The following is a 27,016-nucleotide window of genomic DNA, read 5'->3' as shown; positions in this document are numbered from 1 at the left end:
TCTGAATTTTCTCTAAGTTTGTTGGATCTGGATGGTTTGGTTCAGCCCCTTTTCTGATTTGGAGTTCTGGATAAGAATCCCAAATGATGATCTCTTCCCATGTCAGCCCCCCACCTGCTAATTAACACCCACTGGCATGAATATGGAAAATTTTACTGGAAAGCAAAATAGATTCAGAATGCCCCCAAGATCTTCTGAATAATATTACAAAAAGGATTATATTAAAAAAAAAAAAAGCTGTGTTGGAGCAAATTTCATTGTTCGGACATTGAAAAATACCATGTGACTGTATTATTTACCTTCAATTATACTAATTCCTTACTTAGATTCAGACAGTCCCTAGATAGCAAGTCCTTTTTTTGAATAATTATTAGCAGCAATCTTCTCACATTCTCTACACAGAGTTGTTTTCCCATTTGTCTAATCTCCCATTCCCCCCCAAAAGAAAATAGTTGATTAAGAATTTTTCTGTGCTTCCTTTTGATTTCCATCATGCAATTCTTTAATAATGCTACATAATTCAGTAATTATACCTTGCATCTTTTTCAAAAAGCTTATGGCATGACCAAAAAATAAAGCAGAGGCAAAACTCATTTGTTCATGTTGATCTTAGCATATGAACTTTAAAGGCTTTATGTCATATAAGATACCTCTACTCTCAAAATAATGCTGGTAATGTCATTTCATCCATAGACTTTTCTATTTATTCTCTGTCTTCTTTATTAGACTTCAAGTTATTAACAGGTAACTTTCTGGTATTTTCACCACTAGAAATGAGGCCACAGGCATTTCTCATATTTATATCTGCTGCTTCTGTCTTATTAACTCTTCTGTGAAATTCATATTCTCCAATTTTCCCAATGCCTTTTCCTTTATATCACTTTTCTAATTGATCCTTATTTCTCTGTGTAACTGAGAGAGAAAAAGTCCTATATCCTATGGACCTGATTCTCCATTCCCTTATATTTTGTTTAGTCATTTACATAAATACAAAGTGAATGTAAGATGCTACCTTTTAAACTTATTAGCCACTTTCCAGAGGTGTTATTGACTTCAGAACATGAAAGGAAATGGAGAATCAAGTCCAATACACTGACTGCTCACATGATTTCAACTTTTAGCAGGCAACACTAAGGCCAACAAACCATAGAAATATATGAATGTGAACTAGGCTAACGAGGAGTAGTTCTGTGTGCTTTCTGGGGAGTGGACTGTCAGAGAGGGAGTTTCTGAAAAAGCACCACCTCACAGATCCCTACAGACATGGATAAATTTGAGTTCATAAATGTATTTATCTCCACAGCATCCATAGTTGGGGTTATCAAATTGGGAGAAAAAAACAGTGGCCAGTTACCAGTAATTGGGGTGGCATGTGGGCAAATGGAGGAATCCCCGACAATCAGATGCTCAATGTACAGTACTTCGGGTAAGGAAATGACTAGGTAGCCAGCTATGAGCTTTGAAGTATTGTGAGAGCACCATACTTTGGTACCCCAAGCTCTTTGTAAGCCAATTTGGAGCCCTATCCAGTTGTTTGTGGTGCAGACCTTGTCTGTGACATTGACATTCTAAGTCAAGCACCTAGACATCAAGATTGACGTTCCACTTCTGTATAAAAACCTGTTCTTCCCTCTTCCAAGGATTGTGACTTTCTCCTCTCACCACATTGGTAGGCAGAACTAGTCCCCTTAAACGTTAACAGTCTAATTCAAATGTTTTGTTTGGTTAAACAGCAGGGCTGTTTTAAGAAGATGAAGGGAAACAAAACAAAAGAAAATCATTTACTCTTCCTCTCCTGTGAATGCAGCTGGAGCACATGTGCTACTGTGGGTCATGGAAAATAAATTACAATGGTTAACGGCTGCAGTAACCTCACATTAGAATCCACAGCTGCCCTTTTCACCTTGTATTCTCTCCTCAGTTTATAGATGGCTCCCTGAGAGCAGCAGCATCCTCTAATCTCCCAAAAAAGTCTCTGGTCTCTGGGCAGGGACTCCCATATATGATCATCCATTTGTTCTTTTCCCAGTATCCTGTGGTGTTCGTCTCTAGGTTTATTATGTCAAATCCACTTTTTAGAGGCATATGGGAATATGTTTGTTTCTAACTAGCTCATCCCTCGGGAAGCTGTCCTGTATAGAAAACATGTTTCCCTAAAATAGCATTGCAGCAAATGTTATGAGGATACAAATATATATAAAATGATTGTGTAGATCTTCAACTATCACACTACAGACAGCTGGAATTAACAAAAAATGCTTAAAATTATTGCAAGCAAGTTTGAGGGTATGGCATCTCTTGGAAATCAACTGACCATGTGCATTCCTTACTGCATGAGATCTCCATTTGTGAAAGGACAGAATCTTGGCAACACCCATGATGTGCAGAGATTTGAAAATAATTTCTTTTGAAACACTTTCCCCTCTGCAACAGAGAGGACTAAGGTTGCAGTTCTGTCCCGATAACCATACTTGCCGAATTCCAAAAAATGGATTTAGTACAATCTATTGTGGACTGATGCATTTAACTTAGGAGGCACTGGATCCCATACACTTGTAAAAAAAAATATCTGCATTTCAGAGGCTGGAAATCCAAGACCTTATCAGGATTCAACAAGGATTGGGCAAAGACCGGATAATAAGAACATCCAGAGGTATAATACTAAGGACTGAAAAAACATAACACAAACTTTTTTTTTAATTTAAGAATTTTCAAATTTCAAAATTTAAATTTTGAGCAATTGAGAGCATTTGGGGAATTACCTCCCCCACCCCGATCTCTATTTACCATCTCTAGTCTAAACTGCATTCTTTGGGATAAGCCAATTGTTAACTAATGAGTTTTAAACCAAGAAACTTTCCCGGTGGGGATGTTATTCAGTAACTCTCTTCTGCAGAGCAGTGTATGTGTATGTTATTTGTTTGCTTTTGTACTTTCCTTCGAAGAAGCCGGTGCTGTCCACTGTCCGAGACAGGATACTGGACACATGTCTGATCCAGTGTGAAAACGTCTATCTTCCTAATTACTGTGCTCTGGCCAAAACATGAAAAAAATAGCACAAAACACAATATATCCTGATAAATTGTCTGAAACTGTTTAACTGAAGTCAGTTTCAGGAGTTAAAATATTCCTGACTTTAGGAATAACATAACTTACTTTTAGCATCTTCCAAAGATGTAAAGTCAGTAAAGAGATAGGTAGGCACCAATTATAAATTTAAACACATCTATTAATGTTAACTAGAACCCATAAAGCAGATTTTTGCAATTAAAAATACTGGACCAAATTCCAGCCTTATATATGAATTTAGCTCTTCAATCACTAGAAGACTTTCGGCTCTATAAACAAACTTTGCAGCTTGTGATATCAAATATTACCTCTCCACAAATCAGACTATCCAATGGTGGAATTCTACCCATTTTCACCAAACTAGAACTGATATATCAAAAGAGAAGGTACCACCTCTCAAAATAGCTAATTCAGAAATAAAGATTAAAATAATTGTACATTAACTTTGGAATGTCAGGCTCTTTAGATGAGCAAAATGGCTACAGCTTTCAGTTAACATCAACATGACGGAACACAATGGAGTGGAAATTGATTATCGAACATGTGCGGGAGGTTGCAGCATTTTGTGATAGTTGATAATATTTATATAGGGTGTTTTTTGATGGCACTGCCCCAGGAATGAATGTGACCTGAGTTCTCTATGTGTTTGAACTATTCTTTTTCCAAGTTAGATTTCCGGTGCTCGTGAAACCCCTTGTATCAGATATATTTCTCCTGCCCACTCCTTATTCATGTCTAATACTATCCCCACAAAGTGTTACCTACTTTTTCCTCCTCTTCTTTTTTTCTTTTAATTTATCCATTTACCAAACTACCAGCCAATGGCAACATTATGAAAGATAAGCGACTAATGATCAATTTTTAAAAGATTACTGGTCTTAAATCCTTGAGACAGGACACAGTAGTGTGCAAAGCATGTAATTTTATCCATGGGACATCCATTTTCTATCATTAAAGTACACTATATAAATGTAAGAAGTATACTGTTAAGAGCAGTTATTTTGTCAAGCACAATTCTCAAGGAATTTTAAAAAGAGTGCGAAGTACAAACCACATGCCATAAATCTATGTAGTTACTTCCCCCTCCCCCTCCAAAAAAACCCTTTACTATAGTGGTTAAAGAGTTTTGTACATAGGATGTCTGAATGCATGCAAGCACTAACATCCCAATGATTAGCAAACTTCAAATTTCATTGATAGGACTGGCTGCAAAATTGTAGAACAAACAAGAGCTGCAGCAAATTAGCTGAGGACTTAAAAATAGGCTGATTGTATATTGTGCCTGGGGAGTCCATTGAATGGCTTCTTGGTGGAAAAGAGGGCAATGTCGTAAATATAATAATGGCCCCATGCCATGCTACAGTTTACAAATCATGCAGTAGTCTACTATTTAGGCCAGAGGAGGGAAAACTATGGCCCACATGCCAGATGTGGCCCTCCAGCCATTTAAATCCTGCCCTAGAGCTCCCACTGGGAGCGAGGTCTGGGGCTTGCTTCACTCCAGTACTCTAGCCAGGGAGCAGGATTGGGGGCCACTCCACATGGCTCCTAGAAGCAGCGGCATGGCCCCACTCCAGTGCTCCAGCCAGGGAGCAGGGTCAGGGGCTGCTCCAGGCAGCTCCCAGAAGCAGCGGCATGTTCCCGCTCCAGTTCCTATGCGTAGGAGCAGCTAGGGGGCTTCGCTCTGCGTGCTGCCCCCACCCCAAGCACTGCCCCTGCAGCTCCCATTGGCCAAGAACCACAGTCAATGGGAGCTGCACGGGTGGCACTTGCGGATGGGGCAGCACGCAGCAGAACTGGCTGGCCGTGCCTCCATGTAGGAGCCGGAGAGGCGACATGTCGCTGCTTTCAGGAGTCGCTTGAGGTAAGTGCCGCCTGTAGCCTAAACCCCTGAGTGTCCTCTCACGCCCCAACCCCCGCACCAGCCCTGATCCTCTTCCCACCCTCTGAATCCCTCTGTCCCAGCCCTGAGCACCTTCCTACACCCCAAACTCCTCATCCTCAGATCCACCCCAGCGCCCTCACCCCCCCTCGCACCCTACCCCCCTGCCCAGAGCTCCCTCCCACATCACAACCCCAATTTATTGAGCATTCATGGCCCGCCATACAATTTCTATTCGCAGATGTGGCCCTCGGCCCAAAAAGTTTGCCCACCCTTGATTTAGGCACAGGCTCAGATCTCTCACCACCAACACACTGGAAACTAGGTGTGTTAGAATATGGTGATTTTCGTCTCCTTGGGTAGAGTGCAGACTGTAAGTATATGGTGTACCTATGATCATATATAAACATGGCTACTTTTCTAGAGTCCCTATTTATTCCCATTGAAGTTAGGGAGTTTTGGGACTGATTTCAATGAGAGCAGAATTTGGCCAATAAAGAAAAAGACAAAGTTTCAGAAAGTGAAGAGGGGCTTAGGAAATATATTTTAAAAAGTTAAAAATGGACATCTCTGAAGGAAGAAACTAAGGAAATACAGTAGAACCTCAGAGTTGTGAACACCAGAGTTACAAAGTGACCAGTCAACCACACACCTCATTTGCAATCAGGTAACAGCAGAGACAACAACAACAAAAAAAGCAAATACAGTACCGTACTGTATGAAATGTAAACTACTAAAAAATAAAGGGAAAACAGCATTTTTCTTCAGCATAGTAAAGTTTCAAAGTTGCTTTCAGTCAATGTTCAGTTGTAAACTTTTAAAAGAACAGCCATAATGTTTTGTTCTGCACTACGAACATTTCAGAGTTACAAACAACCTCCATTCCAGAGATGTTCGTAACTCTGAGGTTCTATTGTATAATACCACTAGGATCTGAGCCATTGGCCATTATCTTTGAAAATTCGTGACTACTGGGGGAGGTCCCAGACGATTGGAAAAAGGCAAATATAGTGCCCATATTTAAAAAAGGGAAGAAAGAGAACCCGGGGAACTATGGACTGGTCAGCCTCACTTCAGTCCCCAGCAAAATCATGAAGCAGGTCCTCCAGGAATGCATTTTGAAGCACTTGGAGGAGAGGAAGATGATCAGCAACAGTCAACATGGATTCACCAAGGGCAAGTCATTCCTGACCAACCTGATTGCCTTCTATGATGAGATAACTGGCTCTGTGGATATGGGGAAAGCGGTGGATGCTATATATCTTTAGCAAAACTTTTGATACGGTCTCCCACAGTATTCTTGCCAGCAAGTTAAAGAAGTATGGATTGGATATAAGGTGGATAGAAAGCTGGCTAGATTGTTGGGCTCAATGGGTAGTGGTGTCTAGTTGGCAGCCGGTATCAAGTGGAGTGCCCCAGGGTCCTGGGCCGGTTTTGTTCAATATCTTTATTAATGATCTGGATGCTAGGAAGAATTGTACCCTCAGCAAGTTCGCAAATGACACTAAGCTGGTGGGAAAGATAGATACACTGGAGGGTAGGGATAGGGTCCAGAGTGACCTAAAGAAATTGGAGGATTGGGCCAAAAGAAATCTGATGAGGTTCAACAGGGAAAAATGCAGAGTCCTGCACTTAGGAAAGAAGAATCCCATGCACTGCTACAGGCTGGGGACTGACCGGTTAAGCGGCAGTTCTGCAGAAAAGGACCTAGGGATTACAGTGGATGAGAAGCTGGATATGAGTCAGCAGTGTGCCAAGAAGGCCAACGGCATATTGGACTGTATTAGTAGGAGCACTGACAGCAGATCGAGGGAAGTGATTATTTCCCTCTATTTGGCACTGGTGAGACCACACCTGGAGTACTGTGTCCAGTTTTGGGCCCCCCACTATAGAAAGGATGTGGACAAATTGGAGAGATACCAGCAGAGGGCAACAAAATGATTAGGGGGCTGGAACACATGACTTATGGGAAGAGGCTGAGGGAACAGGGGTTATTTAGTCTGCAGAAGAGAAGAGTGAGGGGGGAATTGATAGAAGCCTTCAACTACCTGAAGGGGGGTTCCAAAGAGGATGTACATAAGAACATAAGAACGGTCATACTGGGTCAGACCAAAGGTCCATCTAGCCCAGTATTCTGTCTTGGAGTCATTGTGGATAGTTCTCTGAAGACGTCCACGCAGTGTGCAGAGGCAGTCAAAAAAGCAAACAGGATGTTAGGAATCATTAAAAAGGGTTAGAGAATAAGAAGGAGAATATATTATTGCCCTTATATAAATTGATGATATGCCCACATCTTGAATATAGCGTACAGATGTGGTCTCCTCATCTCAAAAAATATATACTGGCACTAGAAAAGGTACAGAGAAGGGCAACTAAAATGATTAGGGGTTTGGAAGAGGTCCCATATGAGGAGAGATTAAAGAGGCTAGGACTTTTCAGCTTGGAAAAGAGGATACTAAGGGGGAATATGATAGAGGTATATAAAATCATGAGTGATGTGGAGAAAGTAGATAAGAAAAAGTTATTTACTTATTCCCATAATACAAGAACTAGGGGTCACCAAATGAAATTAATAGGCAGCAGGTTTAAAACAAATAAAAGGAAGTTCTTCTTCACACAGCACACAGTCAACTTGTGGAAATCCTTACTTGAGGAGGTTGTGAAGGCTAGGACTATAACAGCGTTTAAAAGAGAACTGGATAAATTCATGGAGGTTAAGTCCATTAATGGCTATTAGCCAGGATGGGTAAGGAATGGTGTCCCTGATTGTCAGAGGGTGGAGATGGATGGCAAGAGAGAGATCACTTGATCATTACCTGTTAGGTTCACTCCCTCTGGGGGCACCTGGCATTGGCCACTGTTGGTAGACAGGATACTGGGCTAGATGGACCTTTGGTCTGACCCAGTACGGCCGTTCTTATGTTCTTATGATGGGAAGTTAGATTTAAATCTCTGGAATTAAATTCAGCTCTCTGGTGTTTGTTCTTAGTCATCTCAGAATTTGGAAAGAAGCTATTTTGTGACATTTACTGTGATCTCGAGTAGGCTGAAATCTCACACAAAAAAAAATTCTTTCAGGATTAGAGACTAAAACGGTGGAAATATCATATCAGCAGCAGGAGCTAATCTCGTGAAATTTCTACTTTTCAAGATGTCAGTAATCTCACAAGCTCAGATGGGTTTTGCAAGAATTCTAGCATTTGGAGTCAAAATCTCACAAGACTTTGATGCCATCAAATCCTATCCTGAATCCTATCCCAGATCTGGCCTTAGATCTGAATCCCAAACTTTAAAGTAAATTAAATCTGGTTCTGAATGCTATTTTTTCCAAGTTCTTCATGTTTGATCTGATATCAGATTTTAGTAACATTAGAAGACATTTATAGTGAAATCTTGTTGTCAGGATGGATTTAGCAAGCTTCCCTTTTGATCACATGTGATTGATCACTGTACTCAGATTTCCCAGCTCAGATATATATAATCTAAACAAGCTCTACATATTGCAAGAACAGAAAAAAGTCCTGCTAGGAATTTTAATGCAAAGGCATGTCTTTCAGGTTACAATTGGCTATAATTGGCATTCCCACAGCTGTAACATTCTAATTTACCTGCAGCAGAGCTGCATTCAGAAAGGTAAGAAATTATTTTCTACCTTTAAAATCTTCAAAGAAATTGCTTCCAGTCTGATCCTTACAACTCAGTATCCACAGTGTAAGCATGGGGCAAACATCAGCGCCAAAAAGGAAATGGCTTTCAGAAAGTGATTTTTAATCCACTTAGCCAAAACATTAAATTCAAATTTCACTGCATACAGAGTTGATACATGTTTATATGATCAAATCCTTTATAACTGGATGCAAGCAAATATTCATATTAATGGACAGCATTCATCTCTCACCATAGAAACAGGTCCTGTTGGGGCTCCCACAGTATTTCTCAGAAAGCATATGTAAAAAGGGACACCCAGGGTGAATTTCTAATTTGTCTCCAGTCAATATTTCTAATGCATCCATAATCTGAGTACTTCCATTCCATGTTGCAATAGTTCAGAAAAAGAGGTTTGAAATAGATTGTGTTTATGATATGTGCTAATAGTTTGGAGTAGACACAGTTGTTTGGAAAGCTGCACCCTGTCAATTGCTGGCTAAAGTTTTGCTTTTAGACAGCACAAATCGCCTTTTGAATACAATATTGCAATACCTTAGATAAACACTATTGGTGTACCACATGCTATTGGTATTGGTGTACTATGTGCCACAGAACAGATTTCCACAGTGGCCCCACATAGACCAGCATGAAAAGCTGCAGTGCTGCGTGGCCAGGGGAAAGACCATGGAATCTGCATTAATGTAGATCCAGGAGTTCCAACAATATATGCAATTTGCTGCAGCCACAGCAGGGAAAGGATTCTGTTCAGTCTTGTCACTTGCCCTGGGTTACCCGGGGTGAGGGAAGTTGGATTTCATAACCCAATCCCACCGTACTCTATATATAACCCAATTACTCTATACAGATGCTATGGATTCCAATGTAAGGTCCTTTTATGCCACTCTGACAGCATAAAGGGGTAATAAAGTGGGTGAAAACAGACAGCTGAGAATACTTCCTGTACGCAAGGCCTTCCCAAGACTGTGGGGTACTGGCTTAAATGCTCCATGTCAATCTTGCTACCATCCTCCAGAAGAAGCAGCATATCAGGGCCCAGGGCCAGGGGCTTGTCTATAATGCACTGCACCATGACTAATCTCTGCTTTTTAGGACACACAGAGGGCCATGTAATTTAGAGACAGCTCTAAATTACACTGGAGTCCAGGCATGCTCGCTAGTGTTCCAGAATACAGGGAGCACAAAGGTAACTAGAAGCCACACTCCCCACCCCATTCCTACCCCAAGTCCAGGGGCAGAATAACTGAGAACTAGGGCTTAAGGGCCAGATCCTCAAAAGTGGAAGATAGGAGCCTAAATACTTTTGAGGAGGTGGACGTAATTGCTTGTCAAATTAAGGGAACAGATAAATCACTATTATTACAATTCAGTTTATATTTGAATGCAATTTGATAGCACAGATGGCTATGGAAACAAATTTCACTGGGTATGTTTTCTTTTTTAAAAGCTGGTGTAACACTGAACATGAAAATTGCCAGCATTTCATTTTAAGGTTAAGTGTAGGTTAAATGACTAAGATATTAATAGTTAAGACCAGGCAAATTAAAAGTAGCCTGGATAAGAATATGTGCTTTGGTTGCTGGGTTTTTGATTGCTATTTATGGCCATGTTGTATGTGATTGTTTTTGATTGCTATTTATGGCCATGTTGTATGTGATTGTTAATTGAGTTTTTTGACACTCTCTGCAAAAAATAAAATGTATACCCCTATACGTTTTATTAGTACAGCGAGATATATGTAGAACGTTATACAGAAAAGCATATGCAACAACTCTTGAAAAAGCACTGGAGTGGATTACCATGGTTTTCCTTTGTGCACTGGCAGCATACAATCTAGGATTGCTGCCACCTGCCAACTCAATGAACTAAACCACGTGCTTCTACATAAAAATAAGGGATTCTAACATTAAAAAGAAAATGAGTGTTAAACCATAATGGCCTTTAGGGACAGTATATTATAAGCCAAATGACTGACTTTCACCATTATCTCTTTTTACTGGCCCAGAAAGATGTAGGCTCTGCCAAAACCTTTTTTTAGTTAAACTAGCCCATCTACTGAAATGCCTGCAATCCACGTGACTCTGGAGACAGCTGGTTGGAAATCAAGACTTCTAGTGTTTGCAGGTTCACATTAAATTCCAGTTTCAGATTCACAGAAAAAAACGAGACAAAACTGGTTAGAGTCTTACAATGTATTAAAGACCAGAAACTCAACTTAGAGCATGGGCAGAGGGTATAAGAGGGTATAAGAGGCCAGGGGAGGCTAAGCCTCCTGAAACAGGATATAGTACATCTCCCTCCGGAGGCACACTGGCCTGCTGCCACCGAGCAGGAATGGGGCCTGGGGCAGAGCGTGGGCGTGGCTTTGGGGGGAGGAGCTTGGGCAGGCCTCGGGGTGGAGCTGGGAGTTGGGCCATAGTCCAGGTGCCGGAGGACCCTCCCCACTTCTAGGGAGCTTCCAGCGCTGAGGCCTACCCTCCCCAAATTCAGGAGTCACATGCTGCCCATGTCTTAGAGTATTAAAAGATAATGTGAAAAAAGGGTTATTGAAAAAGAATATGGAGAGGTAAAAAGCAATTTTCCATGCTAGCTATTATAGTTCATTATATAGTTTCCCTCCCCTGCCCCACACCCAGGATTTTCATTGTATTTTCACCAGTTAGAGAGATGGCAAAACACTTTATGTAGACTAACAAGATGATTAAGATATGAAAAAAATAAATTATCACTGCAAATGGCTCAAATCAATTGGGAAATATATATGCCCCTTAGAGGCTACAGTTATGGATAAATCTGTATCATATCCACATTATAATCAGTATCACCATGTATTTATGTAACTCCCTGTCAAACTATTTACACTGGGAAATGAGGACTTGCTGCTGTGAGGATGTCAGGTCTATTTTTTTTTTTTTTAAAGTCCCATAAGTGCTCATGGTGCTTTACAGACCATGTAAGGACCTTGCCCAGAAGATTTTACAGCCTAATGCTCTGATTCTGCAAACACTTATGGCTGTACTTATCTTTCCCTATTGTATTTCTCATCCTACTACTCCCCTCCTGCTTTCTTTGTTATCCGTTGCTGGGTTAAAATGAACAAAGGCCCGATCCTGCAAACACTTAGATGTGCATAACTTCACACACATGAAGTCAATAAGATTATCTATTTTTAATGTGCCCCTCACCAAAGTAACTAAAGATCTATTTTATTAAGATGAAGTAAGCATGCTGTTATCTATTATTAGTTTCCAATAGTGTCCAACATGTGCTAGGTGTAATACAAACAGAAAATGAAGGCATGGTACCAATGGGGTTAAGGGTCTTAGGTCCTGATTTAGTAAGGCATTAAACTTGTGCCTGCGTTAATCACATCAAGGCACTATGCCCATGCTTAAAATTAGGCCCATGTGTAAGTACCTTGCTGAACTGAGACCACAGACCTTCCACTTCTAGGTTCAAATCCATCTGGATTAGTAGTATCCAAAAGTTACTCACTGATATCTGTTTGGTGACCTATGTGAAATGAATTTTATAGTCTCAGTTCAGTTTCTAGCAGGCAGCTCTCACATTATACCTGATAGCTTGCTGGTAGTTTCAGGAAGAAGCCAGGAAGAGTGAAGAGGCATGAAGAGTGATCTATTTTCTTCCATTCTAAAGAGGTACAAATACTGCCCCATCAGTACAGAATTATATTGGCTTATATTATATAAGAGTGGTGTTGAGAATCTTGCATTGCCACTGTGTGTATTCTTCCTGTTCTACAGATATAGAAGATTTCAGTTTCCAAGATTTTCAAGCTTGATACCTTTCAAAAGCACTAAATTAACAGGAAAATATTAAAAAAAAACAATTCATTATATCTCTCTAATTATTATAGACTTCATTCGGAAATGAAGAGAGAATGTTATTGAAATCCATGATAGGTGAGTTTATCAGATGATTTAATCATCTCAGGGTAATTTGGACTTACAAATCAAAAGTCGTAGGAATATACAGATTATGAGAAATACCTTTTTTGTTAGATCTCTGAAACTGCACCACACATCATTTATATTACAAGCTCATGAATTAGCATTCACAAGCTTTTCCCTGTTGTCTGACATATTGCATCTTCCACAGGAAATGGTTAATCTTCAGTGAAAATATCATCTCTCAGCCCTGTGAATTTATTGGGGTTACAGAGGGAATGTATTCTTTGAAGTTGGCTGTTATCGCAGTAAAGCTGCATTAAATAGTTCAAATTAAGTATCTGTAGTAATACACATCAGTATTACATATTACTGATATCAGGCTGGGAAGATCAAGGCTTTGGGTTACAATTACAAGGGAAAACTGAATTATGCTTGTTCTGTAAAAACTTCTACCCAAAATTGTTTGTGATTTTTAAAAATTACTAGGATTCACTTGCACAGAAATTAAAATCACTTATAGTTTCAATTCTAAACTATCTGAACTTGATTTCACACATCACTACTATTCCAGTTAAACTGAAATATTTTCCATTTATTCTTGGTAGTACATTCTATTACATAGATACTATAATTTTGAATAACTTTCACCCTCAGGGTTTATAGAAAGATGTCTATTAAAATGTGTCCCAGTCTTTTTAACAGAATAAAACCAGGAAGAACACATGCCATGATGGAACCATGGGTTTAAACTTGTGGGAATTCAAAATAACAAGGGGAAGAAATTGGCTTGGGATGGATAGCAGGGGGATCCCAAGGGTCAGTACAGCAGGGTTTTGCTGCTTCTAGAAACAAACACATATAACAGTGTTTTGAATCACAAGGGTGGTTCGTCTGCAAGGTAAGAAAGTAAAAATATTGAAGGTGTCGGTCCAGATCATCTTTCTCATTTTACCAGGCATTACAGTGCTTTTGATTAACTCCAGGACCAGCTTCTCCTTGCCCAGAGTCAAAAAGAGAGGAAATATAAGCTGGCTGTAACTCTGGTTAATAAGTGACAGCAACCACAATTACAGGGCAGGAGGTTACACTAAGAAAGCAGCAGCTAACAGGAGTGTTAAAAAAAACAAAGAAAAAGGGGAGTGATGTAGCTCTCTGCTACTTAAGATGAGGATATGTTGTCAGTGTTAAAATTGGCTTTCCATGAAATGTTTGACTAGATAGGAGAGGCAACCTACAATTACTAGAAGACTGTGAGAAAGTCCATAGCGTTAGTCAGCTGAGACACAGATCAAGCAATCCAGACACCCAAACCATTGAAAAGCCAGCAAACCACATGAAGAAAGCAGAGAACAGCATGAGATTCAAGCTGCTCCCCAAACTCAGATACATCTCTGACTTGTACTTGGAGTGTGCTCATATTGTTGTTATATTTCTGGTAACTTTTAGTAGATATATTTCAGGTTGCTGGTAGCAAGTGCCTGTCTAGGCCTCATCTCAGAATTTGTATGTATTATTGGAAATACATCCTGGGAATAACACCAGTAGCCTCCTGCATACAGTATCATTAATTCTCTTTAAGTAATTAATCAATGACCTGATTTTCAGAGGTATTGAGTACCTTCATCTCCCATTAGCTATTAGCACCTGGGAATACTGGGCCCCACACTTCTTTAATAGATGATTCATACTTTTGAATATCAGGCCATAGTTTCCACACAGCGATACCTTGTGCTTTACAAAATATAATATTTTAAATAATCCAAACTTTAGCCATTGGCTCAGTTACAAGTTTTCTCCAGATTTACATTGTTTCAAAGGGTTAGAAATGTAAAGCAATAAATACATACTGTGGCTGGGATTGGTAGTTTTGCTTACACTCCATAAAACAGGCTAGATTACAGCTTGCAAATCGTGGCTGTAAACACTAATGTATTTTGACATTGGATCCTGTATATCATACAAATGGAGTACTTTTTTACGTGTGAAAGTTTACAATTATAATGTGTCTCTTTCCTGTGGCTGTGTTTTAATTAGTGGTGTGGGGTCACTACAGAGGGTGTTAGAGAACACCAGCGTAAATGTTGTTAAAGAGTAAGCACTGAGTTTGATAAAGGTCATCTATATGGCCTTTAAATTGGTCACAGGGACCAAACAACTTGATGGAGATGACTTAGACGAGTTGTGCTTCATCGCCCTTCCTCTTTTGCTTACCACTTACTGGTGAGTTTGGTCTGTAATCTTTATTCAGTGGGCCCTTTCTGAATTGTTTTGATAATGTCGGTGGGGAAAATGTACCCAGTAAAGATTTTTTTTTATATTTGAGAGATCCATGGACAGTATCACACATTATAAAACAGAAAGGAAACATGAGATGGGACAGCTCTGGGCTGCTTTGCTGCTCTGATCTGCAAATCATTTTCCCCACACATTGCACTGACCACTCAGTTTGGGCCTTCTGCATGCCAGCTGTGATAAAGAGTTGTTGCAGGCCCTTCTCTAATTCCCCCCGCTCCATGCCTTCATTTTTTGGTGGTTGTTGTCCGCATTATGACATCCAAATACTAAAAAGCTTGAACAATTTCTTCAAGCCTGGAGGTACTGCTTCATCAGAGTCTTTGCAAACTGTTTTTATTGCCCCTGACCCCGGTTCTCTTATTGCAGTCTCTTAAATGACTGAGCAGAGAATGGATATCCTGCATACATGGCTACTGAGACCACCAAAATGCCATGACCAAGAGCAATACAAAGTTTACAAGCCTCAGCTAAGAAGACATTTTGAAGGATCAAACATAACAGATGACAGGCGGAAGAACTAAAGAATGGACGGAGGATCCAGAGTACAGGAATCACAGATTCAAATATAAGTGCTGAGGGGAAGATCGGAAACAGTTCACATAAACCGGACTGCTAACTACCTGTATTGAAAGCTGTTTGGAGGTAGATCAGTGAACAAAGGCCATAATCATTACCTTTCTCATGGCGTGGGAATATAACAGAATTTTAAAAGCAGCAAGAATGGCTGGATGTCATATATATAAAGCTCACCTTTCTCTATGCCCTCCTTGACTATACTGAAGTGCCTGCTCACATCCACAGCAGCTAAGAAAACTGAACTTAAAATTCACAGTCCAGAATGCCTTAATTTATCCTCATAGGCTCCAGCTTCATTTTGAAGGGAAGCTTTATATGTTTATTGTATCTACAATAGAAGAGGCTTTTCTTTACTTGGTAAAGGTGAGGGCATGGAAGACCACTGAGATCTTATTGAGCTACCATAAAGTTCTACTTTCTTAACTAATATGTTTTTTTCTTTAAATATATATTGCTTAGTATCTATTTAGCTATCAATCCAGGGAGAATACATGAAAGTGAGGGTCAGGTTGCCTTAGAAACATAAGCCCAATTGTACAGGCTTTGGAGAGAAAGAATAATTCTATTTTAGAATTTTGAACCGCCATCAATCATTATAGAAACTGAACATCTTCCACATAAGATATATTGGCAATAGCAAACTCCCTAGTAGAATTAAAGGACATTCTGGCTTTTCTCTCTTTTTGGGGATTATAGAACATTCTACCTGGGGTGGACTTATTTATTTATTTATTTTTAAATTTAAAGATGGGGGTGGTTATTGAACCCTGCAGAAGGTGGCCTTTGAAGAAGAGGAGAAGACACTCATCAATGTCTGGGTTCTGTTGGAGGGGAAAGATTGTAATGCTGTTACATCAGCTCCAGGTGTGTCGTGTATTATAATTAATACTATTCAGAAACCCTAGAAGTTACTTAAAATGGATTTTCAATATATCATATTGCTAGAATATAAAGATTTTTCAAGGGCGGGAAATTAAAGTATTTTAGAGTCAAAACTATAAGAAAGCACACTGATAGCAGAAATCTGCTCTTCTCATTGTTGTGGACAGCTTTTGGCCACTCAATTTTAGACCTGAACTTTATATAATATGACTTTAAAGCATAGCAACTGAAAGTCCTAAGGAAAAGTGTCTCTAATGATATCCAGCAGACTGATTTTAGTTCCATGAGAATACATTCAATTAACCCTTAATCATTTTCATCTTCATGATACTGAAATGCTTCCAGGATTTGATTTATAGAATTATTATGCTATCAGTAAAAAAAAAAAACATATTCCTGAAATACCAAAATCAAATTTAATTACTCCTGTGATTCCTCCAGAGATAGAGAGAAGTTGGTATTTTTCTGACATTATGTTCTGTTTTTAATATGTTGCAATAAAAGAGTTTCTCTGAGTATGGCCTAAGAGATCTATTACATAATTACTACCATCTGAGACATAAACACAATTACAATAGTGCTACCCTTGCCAGCCTGGAAGTTCCCAAATGGCTACACCATGTTCTGTGTAAGGTTCAGGGAAAGGGATGTAGTGGTATATGCCCCTCAAATGTCCTTCTTGAATTCTAAAAGGGGTGCAGAAAGAAGTGATTCAAAAAAATCTGCCATTCTGTGATCCAAAAATACTTACTGCTTAAGCCCTGATAAGAAAATAAATCCAACTCCAAACCTGTTGCATAAAACCATAGTGCAACAGAAACTGATTGAAAATAGATGAAACGCTAGGCGAAGCCTTCAAAAGATTCTTTGCCATAATAGGAAGGTTGAGGAGTAGCTGATACCTTGCAAAAATGTTCAGTATGGGAAACTGATCAAAATATATTTTAGTTTTCCCTACATATCACATTTACTTCTTTCCTTATATGGTCACATAACAGGTTACCAGAAATGCTCCATCCTATAAACTCCTTCTACAGTCATTGTCAAACAATCTTATCTTGGTTCACAATTTGAAAAAAAAAAAACAGTTTCTATATCATCTACATCATTTAGAAAATGTTTCTTCAGAAATAAGTAAGGTTATACAAATCATCTGATACCAAAATATCCTAGTATAATCTTAGATAAAATACCTATATGCCCTTCTCTGGAAATTGCAATCAAACCACCAAGAACAGTAATCCTGTAACTCACATAATACAGTTAATGAAAGCTTTTATTACATTAATTCATTTCATGTTATGTGAAACAGTAAAAAATCTGTCAATGTAAAAAAAAAGGGAAAGAAAAAAGTCATAATTATACATATCCATAACGTTTCCTCTTGACATTTTTAAAGACCAATCTAGTTAGAATTCCTTCTTTAAAAAATCTCAGCTGGGCAAACAAATTAGACAAATGACATTTTTTGAACTCCTTCCTTTCCCTTTGTCATTTTCTTCCTTTTAACTCCCTCACACTCTCCCTGCTCCTGCTGAAGATTCTCTCACTCACCCAGCTCCTAACCAATGGCTCCTAAATGTTCTTCCTGCTCCTTTCACAGCTTTCCTCCTCCCTGCAGGGTTCCCAGCTGTCTGGACACACCACCCAAAACACTCATCTTCTAAAAAATCTGATCCCTTTGAAGTCAATGAAAGTTTGGCCACTGACTTCAGTGGTGCCAGGATTTTACCCAATGTCTTGTAATAACAGATAGAAAAAGGTAAACTGGACAAATCAAACTTTCCCCAATTAGTTCAACTGGCTTACCCACTATTGTAATTTTGTTAGTATCTACCTTTATTTCTCCTGTGCACTATAAGCCTCCTAGGGAGAAATATTCATAATAAACATTTGGCTTGCTATGTTATCAAGGGCAGATTTTTAATTCTCAGCTACTAGAGACTGAAATCAGATAGCTGTTAAAACACTCACAGAAATTTTCCATTCCTTCTTTTTACAGCACATGGGGTGGGGGTGGATATCTTAATTAGTAACTAGTAATCTGTGACAGCATGCCTGAGGTGTTGGATAGGAATTCTTAACACTAAGGAGCAGTGGATGGCTCATATGACTATTGCAGCTCTATGTCACTGATTCAGTTTACAGACAGATCAAAAGTACTACCCCTCAGAAAGGATGGATGATCATGTGGCTAAGGCACTAGGCTTAGATTCAGGAGCTCTGAATTCAATTCTGGGCTCTGCCCTAAAATTCATGTGTGACTAAGGGTAAGTCACTTAACCTCTCTGTACAATAGGGGATAATAACCCTCCCTTTTCCCCACCTTTTATCATCTTGTCTATAAGATTTTAAGTTCTTCCTGAGAGGGACTTCTCATACTACATATGGGTTCTGAATTTAATGTAATGGGACCCCAAATACATTACCATAATACAAATAATTAGAGCAACCATAATCTGACCTCAAATGGATGGTTGACAAGAAATGTTTTGGTAGATTTGCTCCTGTTTCTTGCAGAAATGTGGCCGCATCACAAAACACATCATTACGACTAGCACCTTAATGTAAATCTCAAGAGTGGCCCAAAAAACAAGAAGTGGCATACCCAGAGCAATATTAAGGTATACTGGCAGAGCAGCATGTAGGAAAGAGATGTGGATAGAGGATTTTAGTATCTTGTATGTATTATATTGGACTCCTGTGTCAACACAGATTGCAAGAATCTGCATCCCCAGACTTGCAGTTCTAAAGAAGAAAAGAATTTTGAGAGAGGGGAATTTCTATAGCAGTCCTACTGTCATCCTATGACAGCTCAGAAGACTAATCAATGCTCACGTTAGTAGCAAAAAGAGTAACTGGGTAAATGATCCCATCATCATATAACTATAATCACACACACACACACACACACCTATGTTAAAAGAACATTATTAAGATTGCAAAGTCAAGCAGTCAAAAATAGGAAATGTCATAATTCAGGTTACTTGTGTAGCCTCAGTTCAGATCCTTTGAGTTTATGCATTATGATAAAGTCATTGATTACATGATCACATACTATTTTTTCTACAGGGATCACTGCCTCATTCAATGCACAGGATGGACCGGCTCCGGAGATGAATCTGGGGTGCATAGTGAAGGAGACTTTGTCTATAGGCTCCTGCTTCATTTGTTGCAGGAGTCAGATGGATGGTGCTAACTTAATAAGCAGCTATTCAATATTTTATTTCCTCCTTCACTACACAACCCTAATTCCTCCTCAGAGCAGCTCGATCCTGTGCATTGAATGGCACAGGGTTCCTGTGGAAAAATAGCATATGATTATGTAATTAAAGACCATCATAATGCATACACACCGGGGTGGGGGTTAAGGTTGCATAGACAACCTTAGTTCTGATATTTTTTAACTTTTGACTGCTTGACTTTTCAACCTTAATAATGGTGTTTTAATATAGTTTTTTTGGTGTGTAATTCCCTAGGCTCTTAAAAGAGCAAACAGAAAAAAACAGAAATTCCATCTTGTGACTTCATATTGACTCCCACATGGTTCATATGCAGAGCTGAAACCTTTAGATCTACTTCCCAGGTCTCTGCCATTTGAGCTAATGATAGCAGTAGTATGTTTTCATTCTCCATGTGGACTAGCACTCAATACTGATTAGACACATACTTTGCCAGTTGGTTTCACAGATATTTGCTGACAGCAGAGGAATGGTTCCATTTCAGGCTCTGGAGTGGAGTGCTGTAGTGGGCACAGATTCTTCAATCCCACAAACATGACCCCTTCTGATCATCCCCTCCAACCTGTCCTTGTCACAGTCTCATCTCTGCCCCATCCCTGGCTTCTCATCCCAGTCCCATTCTCTTCCCCTATCTCAGTCTCTCCTCCCCAGGCTTCTCATCCCAGTCCCAGCAAGTTCCAGTCTCGCTCAGCCAGACTCTCATCCCAGCCTCCCCCTACTGGCAGTCCCAGTCTCCTCATCCAGCGAATCCCAGACTGCCACCCTACCCCAACTCCCTGTCTGAGTTTCTGCCATCCTCTCAGTCTCCTTGTCTCATTCTACTCCCCTCCCTTCCCTGCATGTCCTGCTCATATCTCCTCTCCATTTAATCAGGCAGCGTCCTCCTCCACACTATGTGTGTTAGGTGGGAATTGGGAGATGAGGAAGGGTCATTAAGAGCATAGCTCTTAGTTGAGGTGCCAGAGGTACAATTGCAGGGCAAGTCCTGCTTAGCCCCAGGTTGGGGCATCCCCAGTGTGTATAGAATCTTTGGAAATTTAGCCTCTAAGTTTGAGGAAATCAGAACTGAGGATGTATGGAAGGCTTATAACTTCACCATATTGGAGCAGGCTTTCACAGGTATGACAAAAGGCACATCGCTGATGCAACGGTCACCTACCAACCCCACCATATTTTAAGTGCCTGATCCAAATCATGGGAGAGCTAGAGCTTTTCAAAGAAAAGATCACCAGAAATTATTTTTGACCATGGCAAGACAATATATTTTCCCTTAGTCTTATTCTTGGAAATGGCTTTATTTTAGCTAAAATACATAAATAAAAAAATCAGTCTGAGGTAGCTACCAAGCTCACCAAATTTAGGCCAAGCAGTTAAAGTTTGGCAAAGTTATAAGCAACTGAAAACAAGGTTTTATAGTGGAAAGAGTCCAGCAACTGTATTTACAGGTGGAGCTATCATCCCTGCCTACAATTCTACATATAGCCCAATCCTGAAACTGCATCAAGTTGCCTTGAATTCAAGCTGCGATGTTTTATGGATTTGTATCTAAGCCACTCTAGAAGCATATCTGACCATAACTATGGGCAAAACCCTGATTTGTTAAGCAATGTAACTTTGATTCTATACTATATCAAAAAATTAAATTATCACGTGTACAGTAGTCTTGTAACATAGATATGTTTCTTTCATTTTTAAAAGTCAGTCTTTTGTTAGAGACGATTCATAGTAAGACAGAAGGATTTTTTGTATATCCTTAATGAAAATCTGAACTTAATTTATTCATGTTTCAGGAACAAAGTTTCTCTATTCATACAGGCTGCGAATGTCAAGTTTCTTTTCAGAAGACATTGCATGGTGAAAATCTAAACCATTGAAAATAGGGATTTTAATGGTAGTGTTGACACAGTGTTAGGTACACCATCACAGATACAACTCTTTGATGTACTATTTCCTTATGGTAACAGACAGCATTGAAGCTGCCCTGTAATTTGGCACCTCAATGCTTCAATATTAATGTAATGTGACAATGCTATTATTTTTGCTATTTTCCAGGCCATAATAGTGGTGTTTGTTTCCACAAATATGACATTATGCTCACTATTGTAGTTACACTTATGGACTGTGGTAGTGAAAACAGATGTAAACTCATAGAAAGACTCTTGTACAATACAGCAAAGCATTTGATTTGGGTTTTTAGTTTTTGCTGTTGTTGCCAGAGTCATTTTCAGCCTACTCTTATGAAAAAGCTGAGTGCCCTGGGAGGACAGTTTTCACTCCACAACCTGCAGTTACTAATACTTAGGATATTTGTGATGTTTTTTCTCAGAGGAGCCAAGATGCCAACCATTTGTAAGAATAGTCATTAACTGTCCTTTCTGCACAGTATTCTATGTAATCCTATTTTGTGGGAACATTTTCTAGTGGCCTGCTTTGCACTTAACAATATAACATTTCCAACATACCACATCTACAAAGCATTGCTGCCCTGCATCTCCAAGTGTCATATCATAGCAGAAGTAGTGATAACCTCCTCCTCATCTTGTGTCAAGACATCCCTACATTGTTTCTCTTTCAGTAAATAAGAAACAGCACCACGTAGGATGTCCCTACTTGTGCCATCATGGGCATTAATGGTCCGCATCTGCCATATATCTGTTACATCGGATGCACTTAAAGAGTTTCTACTGGACTGAACATTTTTACAGATTCTAGTGATATTCCTGAATATGGTCCCCTATGCTGTAAACTGAGACATGCTGGCATGAATCAGTTTTCGCAGAGGATATTAGCTTAACTCTTCCAGGAAGTACCATACATTCCCTGGGTGGGATCACTAGAATCTTTTCCTCCCCACTTACAGATACATATAGGACATACTCAGTTTGTCAGAGAAGGAGACTGCTTCATGCTTTGCTTATTTTGAGCTGAATTTTGATATCCTTAACTTATGCTAAATAGTAAATAGCACTTTACTTCATAAAAAATCTCTTACATGTGTATATATATATATATATATATATATATAAAATATGGTATTTCTGCATAGCTATCACAACTGTATTTTTCTGTACTACTTTTTCCCATTTTCCATTTCCTCTGAACTTTATGCTGTGGAAATTAAGGACCAGGCAAGATGTATGCAAGTGAAGACTAGAGATGACACGATGTCAAACTTTCATGAATTGAGTTCACATTAGTTGACACTAGTTGAGCAATGGTCTCAAGTTGCAGTCGGGGAGGACTAGGTTGGATATTAGGAAACACTATTTCACTAGGAGTGAGGTGAAGCACTGAAATGGGTTATCTAGGGAGGTGGTGGAATCTCCATCCTTAGAGGTTTTTAAATCCGGCTTGACAAAGCCCTGGCTGGGATGATTTAGTTGGGGTTGGTCCTGCTTTGAGCAGGGGGTTGGACTAGATGACCTCCTGAGGTCTCTATCAACTCTAATCTTCTATGATTCTATGATTCTATAACATACTGAAAATATCAACCTAAAAAGAGCAACATCATTTGTACAAATTTCAATAAATATATTAACTAAGACTTGCAAGAAAAGTCAGGAAAAGTAGCTAGACAATGTTTTTGTCTTAATCCACTGAAAAATAGTAGGCTTTTACATGCTACACTTATCAAATAACATACTTTATTTTTTTATTTTTTACATTATTTTGATAACTTTTAAAGCGCTACCTACCTTAAAATAACCCAGCTTTTTGTTACTCTAATATGCTACATGCACCATTTTGATATACTAAGCTTTCTGTTTTACTTAGGTTTGTAAATATGAAACAGGCAAATCCAAATTTACAAACTAACAAGTACAGAAATTTTCTTATGTCAGAATACTGGGGCAAATCCTCAGTTCCTGTAGATCGGTGTAGTTCTGTTGGCTTCAATAGAGCAATGCTAAAATACACCAGCTGAAGACTGCACTTATTATGTTTTAAAGTGCACTTTATTCTTCAGCAACAAAAAACTGTTATTAGTAAAATCGTATGAGACAATTCTGCTGTCCATAACTGATCCAATTTTTTCTTGATATCAGTGTAAGCTCAGCTCAGTTAAACACCACTGAATTTTACCCAGTGTTTTGAGATCTGTGACAATATCAATGTCAATAAGACACCCAGGAAAGTATACATGGCATCCAAATTAGCATAAAAATAAACTGTCTTTAGTAGTACAAGAACCCCACCCATTTTACCTGCACTGTAGGCCTCTGAAATTTGGAATTGTGTGTCTGAAGGCCTAAAGGTAGACTCTCTCCTAAATACTTTGAATCTCCCATTCTGCATTCTATCAGAAAGTGCAGATCTCGAGAACTGGTTTTCTTCCACTTTTGTGATGGGAGATCATGAAAAAATGGGTATAGTTGGGGCAACAGTTAAAAATAACAAAAAACCCCAACAGTGGGAATCTTATGAGAATCTTTTGCCATAAATTTTCCATATATTTTAATTTCTAATCTCATAAATGCTTGGGACCTACCCTTTGAACCAAACATTGTTAACTCTTTTGAGATAATCACAGTTACAGTGGGCTGTAGCCACGAAAGCTTATGCTCTAATAAATTTGTTAGTCTCTAAGGTGCCGCAAGTACTCCTGTTCTTCTTTTTGCGGATACAGACTAACACGGCTGCTACTCTGAAACAGTTACTATGCTGGTCTAGAACTAGTCCAATAAAGAAATGAACTTTGTTGTAGACTGGACAGCCAAAATTGCATATAGTAGCCAAAAAATGCGTGACTAGATATCTATATTAACTACCTTTCTACCATATTTGGCAGGATATGGAAACCACACTCTCATTCAAATACATGTACACAACAAGTGAAAATCAAGATGCCAAGTCTGACTGAAATGCCCTTCTTGTAAATATGCAAAGGTTTCCAATAATCAGACATCTCAAATGGGGTAAAGTTTAATCCTCAGTAAGAAATCTCGACAATTTCTATAACCAAATAGGCCTTATTATTGCTGCATTATTGCAATTTCTCACCAAGCTAACTCCAGTGAAATCAAGGGGTCTAGACTCGCGTAAAACAAGAGCAGCACACTGGTGAAGCAGGTCCCATATTTATCACAACTTCCATTTGTACTTGAGAACCAGATGGTTGGTATAGGATATTCAGATGAAATTAAAAAAAAAAAAAAAAAACCTAAAACACTTGGAGCGCTTTTTATTTGACAGAGCTTAATGTGTCATCTAAAGAAATCTACAAAGAAAGATAATGAGCCTTGTCAACTGTTTCATAGTAATTACAGCTCTCATGAGATAAAGTTACAAAATTACAATATAGCTTAAGATAATAAAATGTGAAAGGTTTTTTTTAATCAGAAAAAACTATTTGTAATGTTTATGAAAGGCTCATTTCAAATAGGTAACCATCAATGCATTAGATATGCAATCAAGTATAAAAAACCCAAATTCTTTCACAATGTTCGATGTAGTATTGTTGTCCCTCATTTATACTGTAATGCTTCATCACGTTCTTCCTATAAGCATCATAGATTTTCTCAAAGTTTTGCCAGTTCAATTAACTATATAATATTAAAATAATACAAATTTCAGACACTTGCTTTAAATACTGCCCTAGGGCTGTAAGGTTTTTAGATGAGCATTCTCTAATATACTTACGGTCATTGCACAATGGTCCACTAAAGGAGGTCATACTGCAGTCACAGCTGAATCCGTCCCACTGCTGCAAGCACACTCCTTGGTTTGCACACGAATCCTCTTGGCATGTGGTGCTGGGGCCTGATGAGAACATACAGAAGCAACTAGAATTTTGTATTTCAAAGTAACATGTTTGTCTTTGGATCACATGGTAGTTGCCAACATCTTAAATCTAATGAGCAAAGGGATCTAAAGTAGAATTTATTTAAATATTTCTGTGTTATGTGGAGGCATATAACATTACAAATCTTTTGTTTTGGCTCCGAGACTGACAGAACAGAATTCATAAATATAAAGAAAACAAACAGACACAAGAGTTAATCCAAGGGAAGTAGGGATGTTAACACTGTAGCAAGCTATGGTTAATTTCACATCACATCATTAACAGGCTAAACATTTTTTTCCATAAAATTAATTTATTTATTCTTTTTCCTGAAAATGTGTTCCAACCAGCAAAACCAGGTACCATGGAAAATGGGAAATAAAGCTACATGAAACAAGATCAGAAAATTAAAAACACACTAGGAAATGAAGCTACATTGTAATGTACCTGAAATCCCAGAAAGTACATTAAAAAGGAGCTGAGCCTTAAATAAAGAGAAGTTGCGGGGTGGGTTTGCAGGAAGGAATGTTGGCAAGTATTGATTCACATGCTTTAACGATCCCATGCAGGTTCTTTTTAAAACAGCAAATAAATAAATAAATCAGAGTACTAATGAGCTGGCATGCCCAAATGTGACACACAGGAAAAACAAAGCTATTCTATTTCTAGAGATTCATAACTAGACCACTGAAAAATAAAAGAACTTTTTAAAAGGTATGATCAAAGCACTAAAGCAATCACTATACAAACATATTAAAGACTGAAAGCCTTTATGCAAAATATGCTGTAAAATGAAGGTTCTTGTATCATGTTTAGGGGTAAAAAGGGAAAATCTGAAACAAAACGACACACTTTATTGCAGGAAATGTACAGAGCATTTATTGTAGAAATCCAGCTGTGCATTCTGGGTTTCAGTCTTTTTTAATACACACAGGGCTATCTACCTTGCAAATCAGCTTTCATCAATGCAACTTTGTCAGCAAAATTAAAAAAAAAAAGCAAAATATATTAAATGTTAGTAAGCAATATTGAAATGGCAGCAAACACAGAAAAACATTCAGAGTAAAGTGCATGCTGCTGTTAAAGAGAGAAAGAAATGCCATATAACACAAACAAATTAATGCTAATAGCCATAAATCTCTAGGCAAGCCAAAATGAGAAAGCAGTAATTTGCCAGTATTTTACTACAAATATAATGGTTAATTGAGCTGATGACATGTAATGAAGGAAAATTAAAAGTTTTTTTCTTCTTCTTCTTGGATAGATGTGAATGCATTAGCAAAGTGAATGCATGGCTGCATCCTGACTAGTCATTTGTCATGTTCAGATACAGTGACTTCTACAGTCATTAGAACATTATCCCTTCCCATTTTCCTCTCTTTTAGACCTTTCTGTGTGACTGGGAGAATTAAGATAGAAATATACATCATGAACCATATATTGACTTGGATCAACATACACAGATCTCCCATTGACATACACTAATGAAGGAAATAATATGGTCCTAATCCTTATAAAACCCTTTTCAGTAATTTTGGAGACAGAGACATCCACTTAAATCTTTAAATTTTTAAATTAAATCCCAAAGAAAGCTCCTAATGTGGAATTTTCTTATCTAATCTTATAAGAATCACTCTGTGGGTATTTAACAAGGCCTAAAATCTGTGAGATACTTAATCATGTGCTCAGTTTAAAGCACATCAATGTGACT

General features: G+C 38.6%; 1 protein-coding gene across 42 annotated transcripts in view; it reads right to left on the bottom strand.

Moving 5' to 3' along the window:
* Positions 1-27,016, bottom strand: part of NRXN1 (neurexin 1) — a 1,213,652-nt gene that overhangs the window by 537,794 nt on the left and 648,842 nt on the right. For 21 of the 42 annotated variants that reach the window (XM_042861199.2, XM_042861202.2, XM_042861206.2 and 18 more), the window contains 2 exons: positions 26,250-26,276; positions 25,164-25,283 (listed from right to left, as the gene is read on the bottom strand). In XM_042861199.2, the coding sequence (XP_042717133.1) occupies positions 25,164-25,283; positions 26,250-26,276 (147 nt within the window). The remainder of the gene's footprint in view (positions 1-25,163; positions 25,284-26,249; positions 26,277-27,016) is intronic. The other 21 variants (XM_065589596.1, XM_065589585.1, XM_042861215.2 and 18 more) reach the window with 1 other exon arrangement.

This window comes from Chrysemys picta, chromosome 3 (assembly GCF_011386835.1).
Source record: "Chrysemys picta bellii isolate R12L10 chromosome 3, ASM1138683v2, whole genome shotgun sequence".
Taxonomy (NCBI): domain Eukaryota; kingdom Metazoa; phylum Chordata; order Testudines; family Emydidae; genus Chrysemys; species Chrysemys picta.
Note: the sequence above shows the minus strand (reverse complement) of the source record. Positions and strands in the feature narration are given on the sequence as shown.